General features: G+C 46.3%; 1 protein-coding gene across 6 annotated transcripts in view; it reads left to right on the forward strand.

The window, feature by feature from the left end:
* Positions 1-21021, forward strand: part of NRG2 (neuregulin 2) — an 89772-nt gene that overhangs the window by 8735 nt on the left and 60016 nt on the right. For all 6 annotated transcript variants that reach the window (XM_026858048.1, XM_026858047.1, XM_026858049.1 and 3 more), the window contains exon 2: positions 18059-18230. In XM_026858048.1, coding sequence (XP_026713849.1) covers positions 18059-18230 — 172 coding nt within the window. The remainder of the gene's footprint in view (positions 1-18058; positions 18231-21021) is intronic.

The following is a 21021-nucleotide window of genomic DNA, read 5'->3' on the forward strand; positions in this document are numbered from 1 at the left end:
TATATGATCATGGAAAGGAGATTCAGCACAAAACAGAAATAAACCTGGATCTTACATGAAATGATGACTCAGTACCAAAGCAGTGTGTGTATAATAATGTCCATGAATATTCTTTACTTGAAAGGACATTTCCCACTCAGTCCTGGATTACCTCTCCCAATCCTTGCAGGTATGAATAGTCTTTGTCCAGAATCTGAACCTTTTTCCCTAAAAAGTTATCTCAGGAAATTGGGAGACAGCACATACTACTTATTTCTGGGTGTCCTTCCCACTGTCAACCCTGACGAGCCCTGGGCACCCCCCTTCTGTCCAGCAGGGCTAGTGAGACCACTTAGGGATAAGGAAACCTTTCTGCTGTCTGAAGTGGGAACATTTAGATCAAGGGAGAGGCCTCATAAACTCCTGGGTATCTTGGTTTGGGATGTTCTGAAGAAGTCTCAGTGGGTGGATTTCAGGAGGGACCTCTTGGCAAGTAACACTGATAGCTGGGGGAGAAAATGGTAAAAACCTGGAGGAATGGTTGTGGATGATGGTTAAATGAACACTTAAGTTTCCTCAGGAGGCAGGAGGTGAAGGACAGTGCCCATCCCATGCTGCCGTGGTGGCTTGTAGGCACCCATGCTGCACTGCAGCAGCCCATTCCTTAACCACGAGGCTGAGGATCTGACTCAGCTTTCCCGATTCACAGTTGCACACTTCCAGGCAAGACGATGAAGAGATTTGTTGATAACCAAAGAAGAGCTTTGTGAAAGAGGCAGCCATGGGCAGACGTTCTTCATGCAGCCAGCATGATGGCTGCACTGCCGTCAGGGAAGAACATGAAGATGTCGCTTGCTTGGATACCAGCATTGATAAAGCAGCAGTAAAGGCACACTACAGTTTTGGGCTGTGTAGCCCAAGCACCTAGCCCTTACGTACTGGTTACAGTGCATGCTTCTGCCTCTTCAGTGCTCCCCTCTGTCAGCTCATATGTCAAGGCAGGCTCATGGATGCTGACATGTCCTCCTGATGATGGTGTAGGTGCTGCAGAGTCTTCCCAGGACAAGTGACCTCAGCTTCCACAGAACTCCCAAGCTTTATTTTTTTTCCATAATACTTCTATTTTCTCCTAGTAAACTTCCAGGTGTAAAGGCTGCCCTCCTGAACCTGCAGATAAGCAGTCACAATGCTGATGTTGTTGCTTAGGTCTTTCTTAAGATGCTTTTCAGGGAATTGATCCTTTCTGTAGTCAAGCTTATCCATTCTACCTGCTGCTGATGGTCAGAAGAGAAAGCAGGAGTGGCTAAGAAAGGTTGTACAGTGGAAATATGTTGATAACAGCTTTCAAAACCACCTTGGTCACATAGCATGTATTTGGTATGTTGTTTGAATTATTAGTGCTTCTGGAGAGGTTTCCTTGTCTAGCCTATATTTAGAAAATGTGGGCAGGCCATGCAATTTTAAGAACAAGCCTTGTGTTAGCAGGGCCATTGCTCATTTCATGTGTTGTAACATTTTATGTTGGTAATGTTTTGAGTCAGTGTTTGAGAGAGATGGCATGAGTCACAGCTCTGGTTTTCTTACAGGGTTAGGTAGGTGTCTTGTTCATTTTGGGGGGTTAGAAAGAAAAAAAGAACCAGTAGTAATCTGAAGCACTGCCAACAGTTTTGGTTTTGTTACCAGAACTGTGATAATCTGGTATTTCCCGTAAAGCCCCAGGTGTTGTACTTACTTTATTTTGTGAGAATCTCCAATTTCTCTTCTCCGTTGTCATCGGAGGGCAGAGCCATGCAGTGTGTCCTTTCTGGAGTCTAAACATTCACAATATCAAAGATAATAAGAAGCCTCAAACACATCTCTAGGTGGATAGCTCATTATATTTAATCCAGTATCATCATTTTGAGAAGAAGCACAATTAATGTTTTCTGAGTGAGCTGAGCTGAGTGTGTGGCATCTGTCTGTCCTCTCCTCCTTTCCACTTGTTTTCTCTGTGGTCTTATTTGCAGGCCAGAAGAGACACCGAGTGTCTCTTGTACATATTTACTTTCTTCTCACACTAATGGAGAACTACACGTTTCTGAGCCTGCCCCATCTCTTCTGCCACATGCAGGGTTAGCAGCCACCTCATCGTAATACTCTGGGCCCTGGCCTCAAAATGTCTTGGGTGCTTCCCCCAGCAGGGGTGTTTTTCTGCGTTGAAGCCTCAGGGCTTGTCTGCACAGGGAGGCTCTTGCAAAACATGCTTGGACTAGGGTGTGAATTTAAAGGGAAAGAACTGTTCTGCACCAGACTCCTGCGTTAAACCCTCTTATTCTGCAGAAAAAAGGCTGGTATTTTTACTGTGCTGTTGACTGGACTTAGTTGATCAGTCATACTTGACCTGAGCAGCCAAAGGCTCTTGTGGCAGCTCTGTTCTGAGCTGGCCTTGGGTTCTCAATGCTGGCTCTGGTTAGCACTGTGGAGGAGGCAAGGGGGTGTCAGGGAGGAGGCTGGTGCCCTTGGGCTCCCTGTGTACCCAGAAGAGAGGGACCACTTCAGAGCAAAGCCTACCTTAGGGGTTCTGGGTGCTCTCGGGAGAGGCCACCCTAAATATAGAGGCTGTGCAGACCAACCTGAGTTGACAGTCCCGCTTCCCCAGGTTTGGGTTTGGATTAGCTGCTCGAGTCCAAACCTGTCAGAGCAGCCTGGGACTCAACTTGATGCATTACCCTGAGTCAGCAGCTCTTCCACGCCGCACTTGCAGTCTGTGTGAACTGGCTGACTTGCTGGGGCGGTGTGCTATGGGAGTCGCATGGAGGTATGGTATTTAGCTTTGTAGACGACAAATATGGTCCTTACCGAGAGCTATCAGACTGACCACCCTAGCTGTCATCTGTGGCCGTCACGTACCAGAGCATAAGGCTGCCTGAAGCCTTCTCCTCAAATCTACCCCTCCAGTGCTCTCAGCTCCACCATGCCAGACCTGAGATATTGGGGAAATGGTCCTGTGGGGAGCTGACCGTGGTCCACAGGTGGACTGTGCCTGCTGAACTGGGGTTGGAGGTGTGGTGGTGGTCCCCAGCCCAACTCCTGGTGGTGGATGGAGTTCCCATGCCCCCAGTCACACTGGTGGAAGGCTGCTAGTGCTTTCCTTGTGAAGCATTACTTGCAAGGATGCTTGTGTGAGTAGGGAAGGACCTTTGCATCTGGGAGTGGAGGATGGGGCCCTGGAAACAGCTTGCACCCCACAGAATTGAAATCTGAGGTCTCCGAAAGGAGAAGGAACACCATGACAGTACAGAAAGTCATGTAAATTATTAAGCACTCTTTTTTCATGTCTCTGCTGAGGTCAAAGGTGGAAGCCCAGACATCCCCAACTGCTCCCAGCTGGTTTTTGCCTGGTACATCAGTATCCCTGGAAGTTGTTGTCACTGCAGTCACTGAAGGCAAGAGCATAGCAGGACTGGCAGAAAGGGAGAGACATTTATATGAAGCATAGGCATACTGTCAACTGGATTAACTAGGGTAAAAATGGGGGGGTGGGGTTGTAAGCCTCTGGGCATCAGGGCAGAAAACCAGCTCTGTCCTTGAGAGAATGCAGAAGACTTCCCTACTGGGAAGTTATTCACAAGAAGTAAGTGATACTTGCTGCCATGAAGTGGAGGTCCTTGTCTAGCAAGGATCATGGTCTAACCCAACATGGCAGCCTCTCTGCATCATGGTGGTCTTTTCTGGCTGCTTTCTGTGCTTGTCACAAGTCTCTGCGTGTCACCATAGCCTTCCCCTGTTCTTCGCTGCTGGAGTTGCCCTGCTAACAGAGTTGACTGCTTGAGGACTCATTAGGGCTGAAATGATTTATTCCTTAGCCATTTATTGCAAATGAAACATTGGAAGTCTTTCAAAAGCCATCTTCTCTTGACCCAAGTTCAGCTAAATGTTTTAGCAGCATCAGCTTTACATAACAAGTTAGAGGTAGGGGGGGGAGTTCTGGGAGAATAAGGTTTATGTTGATAAACAATCCTTGCTGACCAGGATCTCACTCTGAAAGTTATCTGGTTATTCAGAGGATCACTGAGGGAGCCAGGAATTATGAGCCAGCTGCCCCAGAAAAATGTGATGGCTTGCTTGTTTACTCCAAGTGTCTGATAAAAGGCCAAAGTATGTGTGAAAGCAGGTATTACTTTGCCAGCACTTAGACTGTAGTAAAGTCTCTTGATAGAGCCCTAGCACCCCAAATTAATTCCATTTGGTAGGGACAGGAGAGCATCACATGGACTGAAAACTGGGTGGGGAGGACCATGAACAATGGATTAGGATAAACAGCAGTGTGTCAAATTGTCAGGGGAGTGAAGGAGAGCGCAGTGTTGGGAGCTAAAGTATTGCCAATTGCTGCCCTTCATGGTGAGCTCCTCACAGTTAACCTCTCCTGTGTTTCCTTGGGGCTCCTACAGCAATTAAGTGTACATGGGAAGTTGGACCTGTTCATCTTTAGTTAGCTGGGAAGGTTTCTCAGAACTTCCTTCATATGCCAGGGCTGATGTGTGATCCTGTCTGAGGTGTCGGTTTAGCTTTTGTTCATGTTCACAAAGACACTTTCAGTTAATTATCTGGTATTTTGAACAGACATTTATTTACCACCACATTACAAAGGGAGGGGTGCAAGTTGAAAACTGGGATGAAAAGCATAATACGGTAGGCTGTGCTTGACTGTGATTTTCAGTCTTCATGATCCGCTGGTTTTGGGTGAGACCCAGGTAACTACTAGTGTGGGTCCTTGCTCAGATCATTGTAAAAGTGGATCTGGGATGGATACTTCCTCGGCATGTGTACGGGGTCCTGTAAGAGCAGCATCTAGGTGAGCAGGAAATCTTTATTCTCATGGTGTTTCAGGCTTGACCGTTATGTAGAGGAACTGCCACTGCAGGGACAGAGTGGGCATGAGAGTGAAGAGCAGTCACCTTTCGCGGAGTACAGTGAGCTCAGCTTCTCCATCCTGCAGCCAGGGGGAGAGGGTGACCGGAGAGCGACACAGCCTCCGAGCAGTGCTGAAGTACTTCTGAGCTGTGTGTGATAGTAGAGCTCCTGACGCGCCATCCCAGACTGACAGAAACCCAGAAAAACAGCACAAATATTCAGGTGCCTGTCTGAGAGGATTATTCAAGCCCTCTTGATTTCAGGAAGACAAGGCTGCCTGGGGCAACTCAGTCTGATGTGGGAGGAAGTCAGCATCTCCAGAAATGAAAGGAGGATGAAGTGATGTTCAAGGGTTTCAAGATCATTGATTTTGCAAAGGAAAGAAAAAAATCTTGCATTTTACAGCCAAGGTGAATTGAGACTGGAAGGACAAAGATGAGTAATTTTGGTTACTTGTGATTGGTGGCAGCTGGCATGGGCAAGGAGAAAGAAGAAAACAGAAAGAAGGGGCAGTGTAAGGGACTGGGAGACAAAAGGAGAGATGGGCTACATCTTTAGGAATAGTGGAACATCATTTTTGTACCTGGGGACAAAAGAGCTTCACAGGTCTTGATAGCTGATAATGTGGCTGGGTTCCCCATCACCTGCTAACTAGTGTACCCATTGCAGGAACCCTGGGCCTTTTCCAGAGGGGATCTAGTGTTATCTGTTGGAGAGGTTGTGAGGTTGGCATCATGTATATCCCTGAAGTCAGCCAGGTCCTGGCACACTGTGGGATGCAGTGTAGATGTGTATTACTAGGTTGTTTGTGTGTCTGGATCTTGGTGAGTTGGATGGATGTTACAGGACTGATCCCACCTCAGGGCAGGGATGTGGTCTGCTCAACTTCTGAAGTGTTTTTCCAAGCTTATTGTTGTAATCCTGGGGTTTGCTGTCTTTGGGCCTTTCCATGTTGGTTCAGTAGATGGTAAAGGTCTATTCAGGCCTTTCCAGGGCAGCTCCTCAGCACCACTGCATCTTCTACATGTTTAGCAGAAAGCAAGTCACCCGCACAGGGTATTTAGACTGTTTCCTACAAAAATGTTCCCCAGCAGAAGAGACCCCACCCTTCCCCATCAGATTTTTCATACTGTGTCTCAGCCCCCTGAACATCCCTTTTTTGGGTTTCTAGGTGGTTGCTTTCCTCTGAGTGGAGCTATTCAAGGATGGCTTGGGGAGATGGTGAAGAGGTGGGGTAGTGAGAGTGCAGAAGTGAAGGAGCAGCTCTGGAGGAATTTTGCTTAAGCTGGAGTGCCTGAGCAAAGAGTGTTCTTCCTTCTGTCTAGCTCAACAACTGCTTCCTTGCTTTTCCCTGTCACTCTTGTATGGAGATGAGAACCATCCATGCTTATAATACAAGATGAATTCCACATTGTGCCCTGTCTTTTCTCAGGTCTTCCTTTGATCCCAAACTCCTTCCACTTGTTGTCATTGCTGCTTAAAATTGGCATTTGTGGTGGCATCCAGAGGTCCCGGCTGCAGCATTGTTCCCCTTGTGCTATTCACAACACAGAGTCATAACAAGAGACAGTCCCTGCCCCAAATATATTAAGTGGGATCTTTGAGAGAGGAAATGGAAGCACAGAAAAGGGATATGAATTGTCCCACTTTACGCAACATTTCTGGGATAAAACCCAGCACTATTAATAGCTTTTTGCTCAACAACCATCTTTTGTTCAGAATTCTGGTTTTCACCTTAGGTTGTTTGTGTTGTGCAGGATCTGATGGCCAGTTTGGCAATAGTTCCTACCTTGTGATCTACAGCTAGATGTACAGCAGGTCCAATAAACCCCTATCCACTGTGAACTCAGCATAGGCTTTCTGCTTGGGCCACCACTGTGTTGCCTGTTGTCTTTTCTTCACCCACATTTCGCTGCTGCATTATTGGTCTTTGGTTTTGGTTGCTTGCATTCTGCAATATCTTCTAGAAAATTACTTGGGTCACACCTTCCCTAAATCCTTCAGTGGAGTAGCTAGACAACCAACAGGAGTTTGCTCACATCAAAACCTCATATTTCTTTTACCTTCCTTCTTACTTGTTGCCCATGAATATTCTATAAAGTGAACTTTCTGCTGGAAATGTTTGTGAAAGCAGAAAATGATGATTAAATTTTAACGAAGAGTCACAGGAAGCAAATTTTTAAATTGCAACTGTATGTTTGTGATAATAAGAGCTCTGTCACTGCTGTCAGGGACTAGAATTGATGGAGGCCACAAAATCTCTTTATCCAACCAAAATGAGCCAGAGTTGCTTGATTATTTTTTTTTTTAAGACAAGCCACAAACTGCTCATGAGCAATTTACAAGCCAAAAATTAGCCAGTATGGCTTTCCAGAGAATAGTTCTGAAAAATATTGCAATAAGCAATATTCAAATATAAAACAAGGGAAAATAAGGATAAAAAAATTAATCAGGAAGAGCTGACATCCTTGAGACTCCTGGCAACCATAAATCAGCCTGGTTGGGGGACATTTCAGTGTAAGCCACCCATCACTGTGCTTCAGTGGGGGTCCGGAGCTATTCAGAACAATGCTGGGAAGCCACACTCTGGACAAGGCAGGAGACACGCTGTGTTAGTGTCTCCACTGGGCAGTGCCCAGAGTCCCAAATGGAATTTACAGCTAGCTGCTTCCCTGCAGCCCATAGAGGAGGGTGGCCCCTTCTCCGCGGGGCTGGGGCGCTCCCTTGGCTTGGGCGGCGCGCGGGCGCTGCCAGCATGGTGTGCAGCCGGCCCCTCGCAGCAGAGCCTCTCCTCTTGTGCAAAGGGTCCTGCTGATTTCAGCAGAGAGGTCAACACATGAAAAGAGAGCAGAACACGGCTTGATGTGGGCTGTCATTCCAGCAGCGGCGGGGACCCAGGATGTCCTGGGCGTTGGGAGAATATTATAGTATAGGGTGGTAATTCCATCCTCACTTGGTGGGTTTGAGCATGTATGTATCTGGCTGCCTTGAAAAAGCAGTCTCAGAGATGATCTTTATTTTCCTTCCTTTTCCTGTGTTTGGATGAAAAACAGACCTGCGGTCACTGTCTGAGGTTCTTTTGGTACCAGTGCTTTAAAGCATTTCTTGAACTAACAGAAAAACTTTTAGTCTTTCTAATATAACATTACAGAGAACAAACAAGTCTTTAATGCAAGCCCCAAGGTCTCTTGTGGGGAGATCCCGATAAAAACACGGCTTTCTGTTTTGGAAATACCCTCTGGTGGATTTGTCAAAACCCTGCCAGAGACAGTGGTGAACTTTCAAAGTAAGCAGAGACATGGAAAAAAAATATTGTAATTAAGACTGCAAGTAGTTGGCTTTTGTCACGGAATGCTAGCAAATATGATTTTATAGGTTAAAAGTAAAAAATCCTCCTGCCTCAATGTTAGAGACTGCTAATTGAATTTATTTGTCCAGACATTAAAGTGCTTTCTTCTTTGAAGTCCTGCTTTGTGCAGTGCTTCTACCTGGTCATGTATGAAACCCCAGGACGTCCTCTGGCCCAGGACTTCCTGGGAGGTCGAAATATCAAAAAAAAAGTTGCAAGATGGGCTGCTGCATCTGCCCTTCACTTGACCTCTGCCTGCCCTGAATTAACATCTTCATAACTGATCCCAAGTTTTGCTGATTTTTTTTTTCCCACTTGCCAATGTTAAGCATGTTTAAAATCACTTCTAAAACTGACTCACACCTGTGAGACTTCTGGGGAAGGGAAGATGGCAGATGGCGGGCTGGGCTTGAACAGCCTCTCCATGGTGAGGTGCTGCAGACTGCTCTGTGTTTATGGTCTTCCTGACCTCAGACCTCCCCTCTCAGTAGTTTAACACCTCTGGGGTCCTTATTCTATTTAAATACAATATATTGAGAGATGTCCAGAAGTGCTGTGCTATCCAAGAATGCATCCCTGGCCCTTTGCTTTTACACCTAACTTTGATAAGCACAAGGCAGAGAGAGAAAGTTTACTTGGTAAACCTTGTGCCTCACTCAAAGACTTGGTTGCATTTATCTGTTTGTAGTGGTCCTTCTTGCTGATTTATCTGAAGGACTCTGTGGATAGTGTTTGCGGTTGTTCTGTACATACAGCATTGCAGCAGCTCTTGTTTCTTCAAATTTACCTGCAGTGCTCCTGCCAGTCCATGATGGTGTGTCTTCTGTCCTCTTGTTATTGGGAGAGCCCAGGCAGTGCAGGCAGTTAAAAGAATTTCAGCTTCCTTTTAACTGAGCTTCCCCTCCCCCCATGTTTTAAAGAAACACTCCTGTGGTTGACAGAGCTGTAAAACACTAAATGTGGGGTTTTTTTCGTCCTTTTCTAGAACCAATGATATTACACTAATGGCTATTTTACATCAGCAAATCCTTCCCTGTAACCAAAACATAGCCTTTAGCTTTGCCATGACCCTAAGGGGTCTATATATGGCTTCATGTACAGATTTCATAATAAACATTTAATGAAACAAGTTTTTTTGCTTAGATTGATTTGTCTCCTGGGATGAGGGTTACACTTTCCTTTGGTCATTGAAAGATGATGGATGCTACCCAGGTCTTTACCATGGTGCTAGGACAAGTAATTTATACTTAGTGTTCAGTGGCTGAGACAAAGAATTAGTGTATTTTAAAGTTTTGGATGCTTTGGGTAATTAATTTGTTGGCTGGGTCTTGACTGGCAGTCCACAGAGTATGGGTGGGCCATTTTTCTAGCTGATTGTGAAGATAGAGATAAAGCTATATTTTATTAATTGCTGTTTCCAAGGTCATCTGGAAATTGAGCACTTCATAAAATATATCTTTGTTTAAAGATATATTTGATTATATAAAATATGATCCCAAAATCAATTGGGTACAAACAAGATGTTGCCTTTAGGGTTGAAAACACATTGTTAGAGGCATGAAGAGCAGAAATTGTCGCTGCTGTCTTTGTGTGGCTATTGTTTTTGGTTTTAATAGGAACAGAATGAATGACATTTTTCCACCAGACCACTTATGCTCAACTATACCTCCAGGACAACTTCCTGGCCAAAAATATTCAAAACAAACAAACACAATAGCAATTCTACTCCAATTACATTGTTTGCAAACCAGCTAGTGTTCATAGAGTACTAGGTTTGGCAAATCCAAGCATTTCAGCCCTGGATTTTAATATTGGATATTTGCATGTGAATTACTTGTAACTGTTGTGCCTTTCAGGTAAGTGAGTGGCCATTTCTGCCCAATCTGTGATAAAAGCATACCCTCCCTGTCTTCAAAAATTTGAGTGAAAAGCCTGGATGTTGGGAAGTCATCCTTGCTCAGTAGCCAAATGCTCATTGATTTCAGTGGATCTGAGATTTCAGCCTAGGGCTGTGGACCAAATCATACACCAATTTCAAAACTTTCACTTGAAAGAAAAATAACTAAATATTAAGTGTTGAAAAGAGAAAGACAGAGGAGGAGGAACTTATCAGTTGCTCTTTTATGTAAGTAGAGCCAGTATTTATAAGAGGAGAGTGCCACTGGCTCTGTGGCACCTTTTCATGTGATTTGAGCTGCCAGAGGCATCCATTAGAGAGCAAGCCTAAATCAGCAAACCTGCTTGTGACTCTTCAGTCAATTTTCTTTGACCGATGGGACTGGTCATGGAAATACTGGTTGTTTTATCTCTCAGTTTTAAATATAAACAGTGCTGTGGATTGGTATTGCAGTCACTTCTCCTCCCTGAGATAGAGGGCTACAGGAACTTAGTTAAGGGAAAAGAACTTATATGGTAGGGATACTATGGGGCATGTACAGAGGAATAATGCAGCCATTTTGGCTCCAGCAATGCTTCCAAGCTTCATTCCAACCCCAGGTCTGCTGATCTCAGTCTTCTCAGCATCTCAACACTTCAGTCATCTGGGTCCTCTCCACAACACTGCCTGTTCTCTGTGAATCAGCAGACCCTCTAGGACCTGGAGGAATGGCTCCTGCATTGTCATACCTAGTGTCTCCAGCTATCAAAGTGGGACCACTCCCAGACACATAAAGCTATGCCTCTGACTTGTACCTCTGTGGGAAAGGCACAGCAGCATGATGACTGCTAGGCACAGAGTGCATCTCCCGTGTCCTTGGAGAGCTTTAGGTTATTAATTGCTGCTGAAGCCTATGTCTTTGCAGTTACTGCACAGATAAACCCATGGACAGTGGATGCGAGATGTAAATGCTCAAAGTGAGCCATGTTGTCTAGTGCTGGCTCTCACAGTGGAGTCCTTACCATCATAGATCTAGGAAGAGAAACATGGCTATGTGTTAATTAAAAGGCCTAATAGTGGCTACAGCCGAATGCTTCCCCTTGAAAATTTATCTTGGACATTGTGGTTTACCTGCCATGTACACCTGACCAGGATGCAGAGATCTGAGTGAGCTGCTGCAGTGTGCAAAGGCAGTTATGTTAAAAGCTGTGTGAAAGTCTGATCGTCTTTTTTGCATAAACTCGAAATACAGGTTGCCTAAAGCATATTACAGATACCATATTATATTTTATATTTTCGGTTTGGAGCCTGTAGTTACCCACTGGTGGGTTGTGGCAGAGGCTGGTATAGGGCAGTATGTTGGTCTGACATCAAGGTTCTCTCCCGTAGGCTCTGAACTGCATGTGGTTTGTGGAGGTTGTGTCTATCCATTGATTAAAGCCAGGGTTTTTCACTCCCTCCTTTGTTTCAGATACAGTTGTAGTTAAATACAGCCCTGTTACCTTCTGGGGCATTGGAGTATCACAGGCTCAGAGGAGTTCTTGTGACCCTGCCACCAGGGAGTTGAACCCTGTTCAGAGTCACAGCTGCAGATGCCACAGCCTGCCTAGGGGCACAGAAGTGACTGCATCTTTACCCTCTCTATAAAAACCCAGAAAAAAAAAGGAGGACAAACACTTAGAGCATGTAAAGCGTTAAGCAAGGCTTTTTTTCAAGTGGGTCCTATGTTTCCATTCCTTCTGACTGGAGGGAGTTTTCTTCCGAGTCGGTCCCTCTTTGACAAGTTGGCATTTGCAGCCAGTATTGAAAAGGTCAATGAGTTAAGGTGGTCAGGACCTGCTGCTGCTAAGATTCAGTTTTGTCTCCTTGTCCAATAAAAGCCAAAGCAAACAGAGGCCAAAGAAACATTGCTTCTGATAAAAACAGTACAGGCAACAAACATACTAGAAGCAGTAGGGCTGCATTAGCCAAAAAGTAGGATGTATTAGCCCAGTGCAGAGTATGTTGTCTCACCAAAGACACATCTGGTCTCCAGACATGTATGGTGATGCCCAGTGCCAGGGATGCGTGTCCTCACCTTGTAGCAGAGATGACAAAGATGGGAAAAATTCTGTTTGGTAAGGAGTCACCAATTTTGCAAAATTTGTGTTTGAATTTGGAGAAAGTCGAAGCTGCAAAACATTTCCCATGGAAAGATGAATTCTGGAATTTTCTGTCTGTGATAAGATTGAAACTCTCCCATCTGAGGTGCCCTACGTTGAGAGGGAAGGCCTGTACTCCTGTGGGTGAGACTTTGAACAGCAAAGTGGTGGGGACTCTCCTGAAGGAGCTTAGGGAATAGCAACCTTTGAGACATGGCTTGGGCAGGTGTCATGCCTCCAAATCCTGTACTTCAGTGGCAAGGAGCCTGAAAGGCTCAAGGTGCCTGTAGCATTCTTTGGGTGTCCAGATTACCCTGTTGAAGAACTGGGAGCAACAGGCCCTTGGAGACACTGCTGGACCTGCAGCTTCTCCAGCCCAGCACAGTAGCCAGGAGGCTGGAAGCCCTGGCACCTGTGTGGAAGGGCTGTCCTGGGGCCGATGGCTTGGGCAGTCTGAGAGTGCTGAAAGCCATTACTCTGATGGTGACATGTCAAGGCATCATCTGTGAGTCTGTAGGTTCTAACTCTCCGTGCATCTCCCCCTGTTCCTGTGAGAAAGCATTTTTCAGCCTCTCCCATGGCCATAGGAAGTCAAGCTAAGTTGCCTTCTTCAGCTGCTCAGACACAGAAAGATCCTGTTCTTCCCAGTTCTCCAGATCCACCTACATAAACATTTGGCCACCCGCATGTGCCAGGCAGCGTGGGGAAGCCTCCAGTGGTTGGCACTGCATTCTCTGGAGGAGGCCAGGAAGATAAGTCACGTCTACTCATGATGTCTGTTGCCCGGAGATCCCAGATGTGTCTGTAGGTTGCCCATTCTGGAGGATCTCCCACAGTGAACAAGACACATCTCTTGAAGCAGTGTTTGTGACTAGTGTTGCTGGCTGTTAAAGAGTTCCCTGAGCACTTTTCCCAGGATGACTTGCTTCTGCTTTATGCTGCCGAGGGGTTGTTTACGGATGATGTTTTGTGGGTGGGATGTGGTTTTGTTACTGCACCATTGTGGTACTCTCTTTGGGCACTCTGCCCATTTATGGTTAATGATGTTTTGAGCTGAGGGTCTAAGGTGCTTTCAGGTACCAGAAGTAAAAGAGGTGTTGTTATCATCAAGGTACTTCAGTGTAATATCAAATTTAGTCAGAAGTGAATTAATTAAAGCAGTGTATAATTGTAAGTTCTTTTATGGTGGATGTTCAACCAACTCAGATTACCCAATTTGCAGCTCAAATTTTTAGACTTTTGTAACCCTCTCCCCTCTGTGAGAAGGTAGTAACTTGGCAGTAGATGCCAGGACTGCTGTCAGAGGGCAAACCTCTCCTGCAAAGGTCTCTTAGTGAAACATGATTCTTGAAACAGGTTAAGAATTTATGTGCATTTGTTGATCCCAGCCCCAGCACATTTTAGGGTTAGTTCTTAACAGCCTTCAGTTATGTAGGCTGGCATCTAATGGTTGCTTGGGTTTCATCTGACTGTGGAGTGAGCAAAAACCTGTAGAAAATCTGTATTTATTGTTGGTCTCTGCTCTACCAGAATTAAACTTTCCCTTCTGCAGCACAGCATACTCTTCATGTGGTTGTTAGAAAATTGCCTGGAGTTCAGCTTCCTCTTCTGTCAAATACCTCAGACTTTGTGAGTTTGGTGGTTCTTGATGCCTGTGGAGAGGAGACTTGAATTTGGATAGAGGAGGGGTTGTCAGGATTGCAAGGTGACCTAAATGATTGCCTGAAGCTACCTGTAGACTCAGTCTGACAAGCACAGCCAAAAACCTCCTCCCCATTTTCATGAACCCAGCGGCAGTGGTGGCTGGGCAGTGTGTGTTGCTGAACCAGCTGTGGAGGAGACTCCAGGCTGGCAGAGCAGAGCCATGAGATGCAGATGATGAAGAGCTGAAATAGCAGCTTCAGCTCAGCTTGCGCCACAATGATGGGGTGACTTGGGTGGCCACGGTCCGGTGTTTTGGCTCTGACAAAAGGTGTGCTGGCTACATCTGAGAAGCAATAACCTGTGTGGAGGAGGCTGGGAAGCTGGGAGCTGGGGGAAATGTGAGGAAATTGGACCCGGATCCCACTTGGTATACATCTGAGACTGTTTGCCAGGGATTGTATGTTATCTTGGTATGTATGTAGCTAGTGACTTTGTTCTCCCAGTATATTTGACAAAGTGACCAAAAATTTCAGAGCACTAAAGAAAGGGGGCACTTTTAAAATCTTCATGTGTGTTTGAACCGAGCGCGTGAGTTTCTGAGCTGCAACTCTGTAATTTGGACAGGGCAGAGATAGGAAAGGGCTTGATGTTGAAGCTGAAATTGAACCAAAATGTAAAACTTTGTCTTTGACATACTACAGCATTAGCACTCTGTGCGCTGCTTTGGTCTCTCAAGCTACTTTAGTTTACTGCTGGAGAAGGTTGAAAGGTGATTCATTCATAGTTTACAAGAACCTAAAAAGGAAAGAGGTTTCTGGTTGCTAGATGGGATTCAAATTTACCAGAGAAAGGCAGAGAGATCTCTTGGCTGGAAGCCAAAATTAGAGAAATTCAAGCTAGGAATAAGGGCTGCAGTTTAAACAATATGGATAAAAAACAGTGGAAGGACTTTGGCTGGCATTAAGCAGACTTGCCAGCAGTTAATGTCTCTAATAGAGGATTTCTATATTTTACTCAGGAGATGCAGGAATTATGAAGAGAGACTTTCCAGTCCAGAGCAGCTCTTCCAGGAGACCAAGGCATCTTGCAGGCTTCCCTTTCGAGTGGTGCAGCCTGTGCGTGGCTGTGGATGCTGCGTCCCCTGGCTTGGGGCTCTGCCTGCTCTTCCCATGATGCTGTCCAAACACAAGCCATGCTTGAGTGTAGCAGTAATGCCCAGATGTTCTGGGTGTCAGGGAGCACAGCTCTGTTTCTTTGTGCACAGTGCTTTTCCCAGACACAGTCCAAAATATTTCTGGATTGGATTCCCCCTTCACTAGCCTGTCCGATTCAATGGGAGAGTTACAGTCCATGAAGTGCGGCTTATGAGCTGAATGCACTGTCCTTTTCCCTCCTGTGGTAAGACAGCAGAAAACATGCAATCTGAGGAGGAAACATTCTCCTCCCTTTTTCTGGGCAGGACCCTCTGCTGGAGGGGTGTGATGCAGGTAGAGCCCCTGCCCTGTGTGAGTGTCAGCTCCATCTCTGCCATGCGTGGCATATGTCTCTGGACCTGCCTGTTTAGGAATGGCATGTAATTTATCACTGGTGACCAAGAGCACAAGGGGCAAGAGATGCATATGTCTGCACGAGGTGTGATTCATGTCAGTGAGGAGGAACCAATGAATAGAGATCTTGGAAGGTTTCTTGCTTGTCCTTGGCCCTCTCCTTCAACAATCACCAGGTTTCTGAGCTTTGCTCTGCTCTTGCCAGCATTTTCTGGGGAGAGGGACAGTGCTGACACATTGTTCTCACAGGCCATGCTGCCTGCTTCATAATTGTGCAGCCCACAAGCCTGGAAATAGTAGATGCACCAATGCCAAGGTCAGGACCTTCCCAGTATTTAAGGCATATTTAATATTTAAGGTATACTGTTGGCATGGTACAGGGTGACCTCAGTGTACAACAGGAGCCAACCAACACACATTCAGACAGAATAAATATTTGACAGAGTCTATTTCTCTATTCCCCAAAATGACCCCTATAAAAGCAAGGTCCTATTTACCTTCCCGGCTCTCTGTGCACAGTGTTCTGAGAAGAGACAAGCTCTCTTCACCGTTCATTGCCTTCCTGCTCTTCTGGGTGATCCATTTCCAGGCAAGCATCAGCAATACTGGCTTCACAAAACCCAGGACACCTTGGATTTTCACAGAACTCCTGAAATTTGGGGAAAACTCAGATAGTTTTTGTTCAGAAGTGTCTCTGTCTATGCCAAAGCACAGTGACCTGGGCAACACTGCAAGACATCAGTGTGCAGCCTGAAGCAATTGCCTACAGCTGTCCCAAGTTTTTTCTCTTGTCCCTGCCCCAGTAGCACATTTGCAGCCCTCCCCATCCTGTGGCACAGGTTTCTATGGAGCTTGCAGCAGGGTTGAGATGCAAAAATATCAGTCAGGAAGAACAGTTGATGGGATTTATTCTTTTTTTCCTTGGTGTGCTTTGCACTACTGGATTTTAAGTTTGCTTCTGTACCTTGGTGCCCATGGAGCTGTGCAGCTCAGAGTCAGCGCAAGGTCTGGCGTGCTTGGGACCAGACCTGCTGCATTACCCACCCCTGTGCTGCCAGACAACTCTCCTCTCATGCTTGCAGACATCTCTGGGTTTGCATTTCAGTCAGTGTGAGCTTTGCCCAGACAATTTGTGTTACCCAGCATTGTTCCATTTCTGCCCATATTTGTATCTTTTCAACTAAGGACAATTTTGCTTCTCATACCCTCGTACATGAAACAAAGCAAAATTGAAGTCTACCTACCACACGAGCATACGCCTGATGATTGCTGTGCTTTTTATTTTGTGCAAGGTCACTTTCAGTGAAAACAGTCTTTAAATAAAAAAAGCAGCCTATGATAACTTGGTTTGGCATGAAGAATGAATGGAGATGTATGAAGATCTATAAAATAGCGATTGCTCTAATGCAACCTATCCAGTTCCTCCTCCTTTGATTGCTCTTCCATATCGCAAGATCAGAATGCACAAGGCAATTAAAAGATGGCTTGTTTATATTAGACAGAGGAAATACTTTATCTGTAACACATCTTAGACAAGTGGAAACCATTGTTACTAACATTCTTAAGACAAAGCCAGCAACTTGCTGTTTTCTATTTTAAGGTTAATTCTGAGAATGAAAAGGGGAGCTAGAAGAGTGCAGACCTGTCAGTTGAAAGAAAAATTGCAAGCCTGATAATCCTTTCTTGTCAGGTTTAATATGTAGCCTGGCAGAGATTGATAAGAAGTGTCTCCCTCTTTGCCTCATGTTCCAGGTGCATGGTTAAAATCACCGCTCTGAAACACCCATGAAAGCTCACATGCAGAGCCAGGCTTCTGACTGGAAAGGCTGCTGGCCAGCCTGACACTGAAGATCTTAAGGCCATTTTAAATAGCTTTATACTTTCATTTTTCTAACTGCAACATGAAGAATAGCTGTCCCTCCCCTTTTATCCTTTATATGTGCAGGTTTTCATTGCAGCCCCTCTCAGTGGCTCTTGATCTGCTGCTGATGCTGTCATGCTGAATGACTGTCCCTCTTAGCAGCAGGCACAGAGCATCCATGGCACACACTGCTGGGGGACAGGGGACCACTCTCTGTGACCTGCTTCTGCTCCTTGTGCAGCAAGATGCTCTGGCTGTGGTTGGTGGGGTTGTGGGACTGGCAGCATGCCTGTTGGCAGTGGCAGAGGTCATGTATGTGTTGGTAATCATTGGCAGCAATGTCAGGATGCAGGGAAAAATAGTCTTCAAAGAACCTGAGCTCCTGAGTCTGTGGGTCTGGCCTGGTGGAAGAGCCTGGAGAGCACAGCAAACCCCTAAGCTAGCAGGAGACATGCAGGTCCTGCCTACATGAGTAAGGACAACCATGGAGCAGTCCAATCTGGCTATGTGTAGGAGAGAAAAGAGCAAGCCAGACCCAGGGGCTCCCTCTGCTCCCCATGTGAATGTTCCTGACTCTGTGCTCCTTCCCTACCTGTGTTCTGGTAAAACCTGGGTAGTCGAGCTGGCATGCAGCCCCTCTCCAGCCATCACACGGTAGCAGGGGCAGCAAACGCTTTTCCCATGGGAGGGGGCTTGGTGGACTCACATCGCTTGTGCGCAGCCTCTGAAAGAGGCAGGTTTCACATTGTCTGGTTTCTCTTTTTGTAGCTGTCCCTCCCAAACTGAAGAAACTGAAAAGCCCAAATGTTCATGTCGGTGAAAAGATTTCACTGAAATGTGAGGCGACTGCTGGAAACCCTCAGCCATCCTACAAATGGTTTAAAGATGGCAAAGAGCTGAAGAAGAGCAAAGACATCCGGATCAAGTATGGGAATGGGAAGTAAGTATGCTATGGGGCTGCTTTGCCTCTGCTCACTAATGCTGAGTGTCTGGGTCCAGGGGACCGTCTGGCTAGAAGTGGTGCTGTGCTCTCCAAGTCACTGCTGAGCGACACTGCAGTGTTTCCTTGGAGTCACAACACCATGCACAGTCCATTTACCATGCTCGAGAGAGTGACCAAAATTCCCAGTTTCCTCAGAGAGTAGTGGAGACAGGGGTGCAAGGAGTGCACAGGGTAGATGTTGGGTTTGTAGGTGGGGCTCTCCTTGGGTAGCTGTGTCATTTGGTATCGTCTGAGATGGGTGTCCAGTGACCCAGGAAGATCACTCTTTCCCTGTTAGCTGTAGCCTGGTTGTAGGCAGCTCAGGTGTCCAGGGTTGAATCCTGCTTTGTGATTAGGGGTTTGAACACAGAAGCTATCCAAACTCAGCAAGCTGCCTCACCAGCCAACAGCGGGCCTGTATAAATGTGGGAGGAATTACTCTGTTCTCTCCTAGATTTAGGTGCACTTGAAAGCATCTGAGGCAACTTCAAGGATGAAAGAGCACATCACGGTGCTATCTGATTAGGGCCTATAGTCACCCACCAAGGCCTTGTCTCACTCAAGACCTTGCATCACCGCACCCAGAGCCAGCTCCATCGTGGCTGCCCCAAACTCCCCATGCAGCAAAGTTCTTGAGCAGCTGCTCTCAGTGAGTGTCATCCTAGGGACTGCTTCATTCAGACAATGCAAAACCACCAGGAGAAGCAGGCCCCAGTGACTAAGCTAAAGGGTTCTCAATGGAAATTGATTTAAATTGATTTTTAAAATGGTTTTCTAGATCGAATATTTGCATATGATGTATATTAAAATTATTCCATAATCATGACTATGCTTACATTCATGTATCCTCACCTAACCAGCAATAAAGTCAGCTTGCAACTGCCTGACCCCTTGGAAAATTTGAAACTAATTCTTTGCTAACGTATGTTATGCCTGTGTGTATGAAAAATAGATCACCTCTTCTCATTATGGACTTGACAGAGTATTAATATTTAAAATTAGAAGCCACTAGAAATCAGTTAGAAAAATCAGTTAGTACTCGAATGGGTCATTGTCATTGCTCTTCCTTAATTTCTGTTCTCTCGGTTTTGATTTCAGAGTCACACCCGAAATGGTTGACTTCCTTCATAATAACTGTCAGATTGATGGCTCTTTTTGGATGAGGTAGATTGGTGGTCAGTGTGAGGCTTAGGCTAGAAACACCAGCAGATCCAGGATAACAGGCTTGTACGTAGCCATCTGCTCAGGAAGGGCTGTCTGGGCTTGCAGGCAGCAGAGGTAGGGCAGGACTGCCTGCCTTTTGCTCTGTTGCCCTCAGTACTTCTGTGGCCCTTGTCAGCCTCATGGCTGCAGTTGTTTACTGCTGGGTACTGGAGCTGGGATGCCCCAGAGGGATGTCTGCACCAAGCTCTGCAGCCAGGCGTGGGAAGCCTGCCTGTGTGGACGCTGCATCCCTGCAGGCAGGCAGCTTGTGGGACCCTGAGCTCTCTGGTGCTGGGGTCTTGCAGGGTTGTTGGGGAGCTATTTCCTCAGAGCTAGAGAGCAATCAGCCCTAGACCAAACACCCAGCAAAACTCTCTGTGGAGGGATCCTGGCAGTAGTGAGAAGTGCCTCTTGCAGCATTTCCCTGCTGTGCTCACAGAGATCATAGTCCTTCCTTGCCTCCTGGCACCCTGTGTCCAGCACGAAGCTGTGACAGGATGGCATCCCACCCACAGCGGTGCAGGGGGGGCAAGCACTCCCTGGGCCAGGGACATAAACATATGGTAGAAGGTTGATCCTTTTTTCTCAGGACACTGCTGTCAAGTAATAATTTTGCATTTACCAGTTTCCATGGCAACACGTTGGCTCACAGCCTGCCAGTGACAGGCCAAAGATGTGTGCCTGCTAGAAGTGCTTCCTGATGGCAAAATAAGCACAAGAGTAAACATTGTAAAGAAAGCTGAGCACCTGCCTCCTCCAGTGTCTGAGGCTCCCTCAGCAGCAAAGGTGTGAGCCCAAAGCACCCCCAGCTGATCCGCCCCCAGAATCGCCTCCCATCCCTGCTTCTGCTCCCTGCTGCCATTAAAACATGCCATTAAGTGGAGAGGTTGCCTGTCTGGGGCTGAGGCCTGGCTACAGAGACTAGACTCAAGCAGCTGTTGAGCTGGGACAGCTTGGAGATGATAACCCCTTGTTGACCGTTTGCCCCTTGTTGAGGAGTCAGCGATGCAGGAACTTTCCTCCAGGCAGGTCCCGATGGGTCTGTGAACGCCCCGTCTGGCATCCTCAGCTTTCAGACTCTCCTCTCCACTGGGTTTGCTGGGTCTTAGTTCTTGAAAACACCTCGAGGACAGAGTGCTCACTGGCACTGACTCCTGATCTTGCTGCATGCAATAAACGTTAAAAATTGCTCTGTGCATGCAGGCTGAGGGTTGAGGGAGCCCTCATGACTTTGCATATCTCCATTAAGCAGGTAGTGGGGCTGAGTTTAGTAGAGGGATCCAAAAATGGACATGGGATATGGGTGTACATCATTACTTCCAGCACATTAGGAGGGGACTCCAGGGAAGGATAAGCATCCTAAACTGTAAAGCTCAGAAAGGAAGTCTTACTCTATGATGATTAATTCAAGAATAATGGGGTTTATACATTGGCTCCACTTACAGATAACACTGGTCTCCAGATAATCCTCTGCTCTTCCTTTCAGTTTAGAGTAGAGTGGGGTTTTCAGAGGGATAGAAATAGAGAACTGGGGGGGGTTTCAGTG

Source organism: Athene cunicularia (genome assembly GCF_003259725.1).
Source record: "Athene cunicularia isolate RWA chromosome 13 unlocalized genomic scaffold, athCun1 chr13_part1, whole genome shotgun sequence".
NCBI lineage: Eukaryota > Metazoa > Chordata > Aves > Strigiformes > Strigidae > Athene > Athene cunicularia.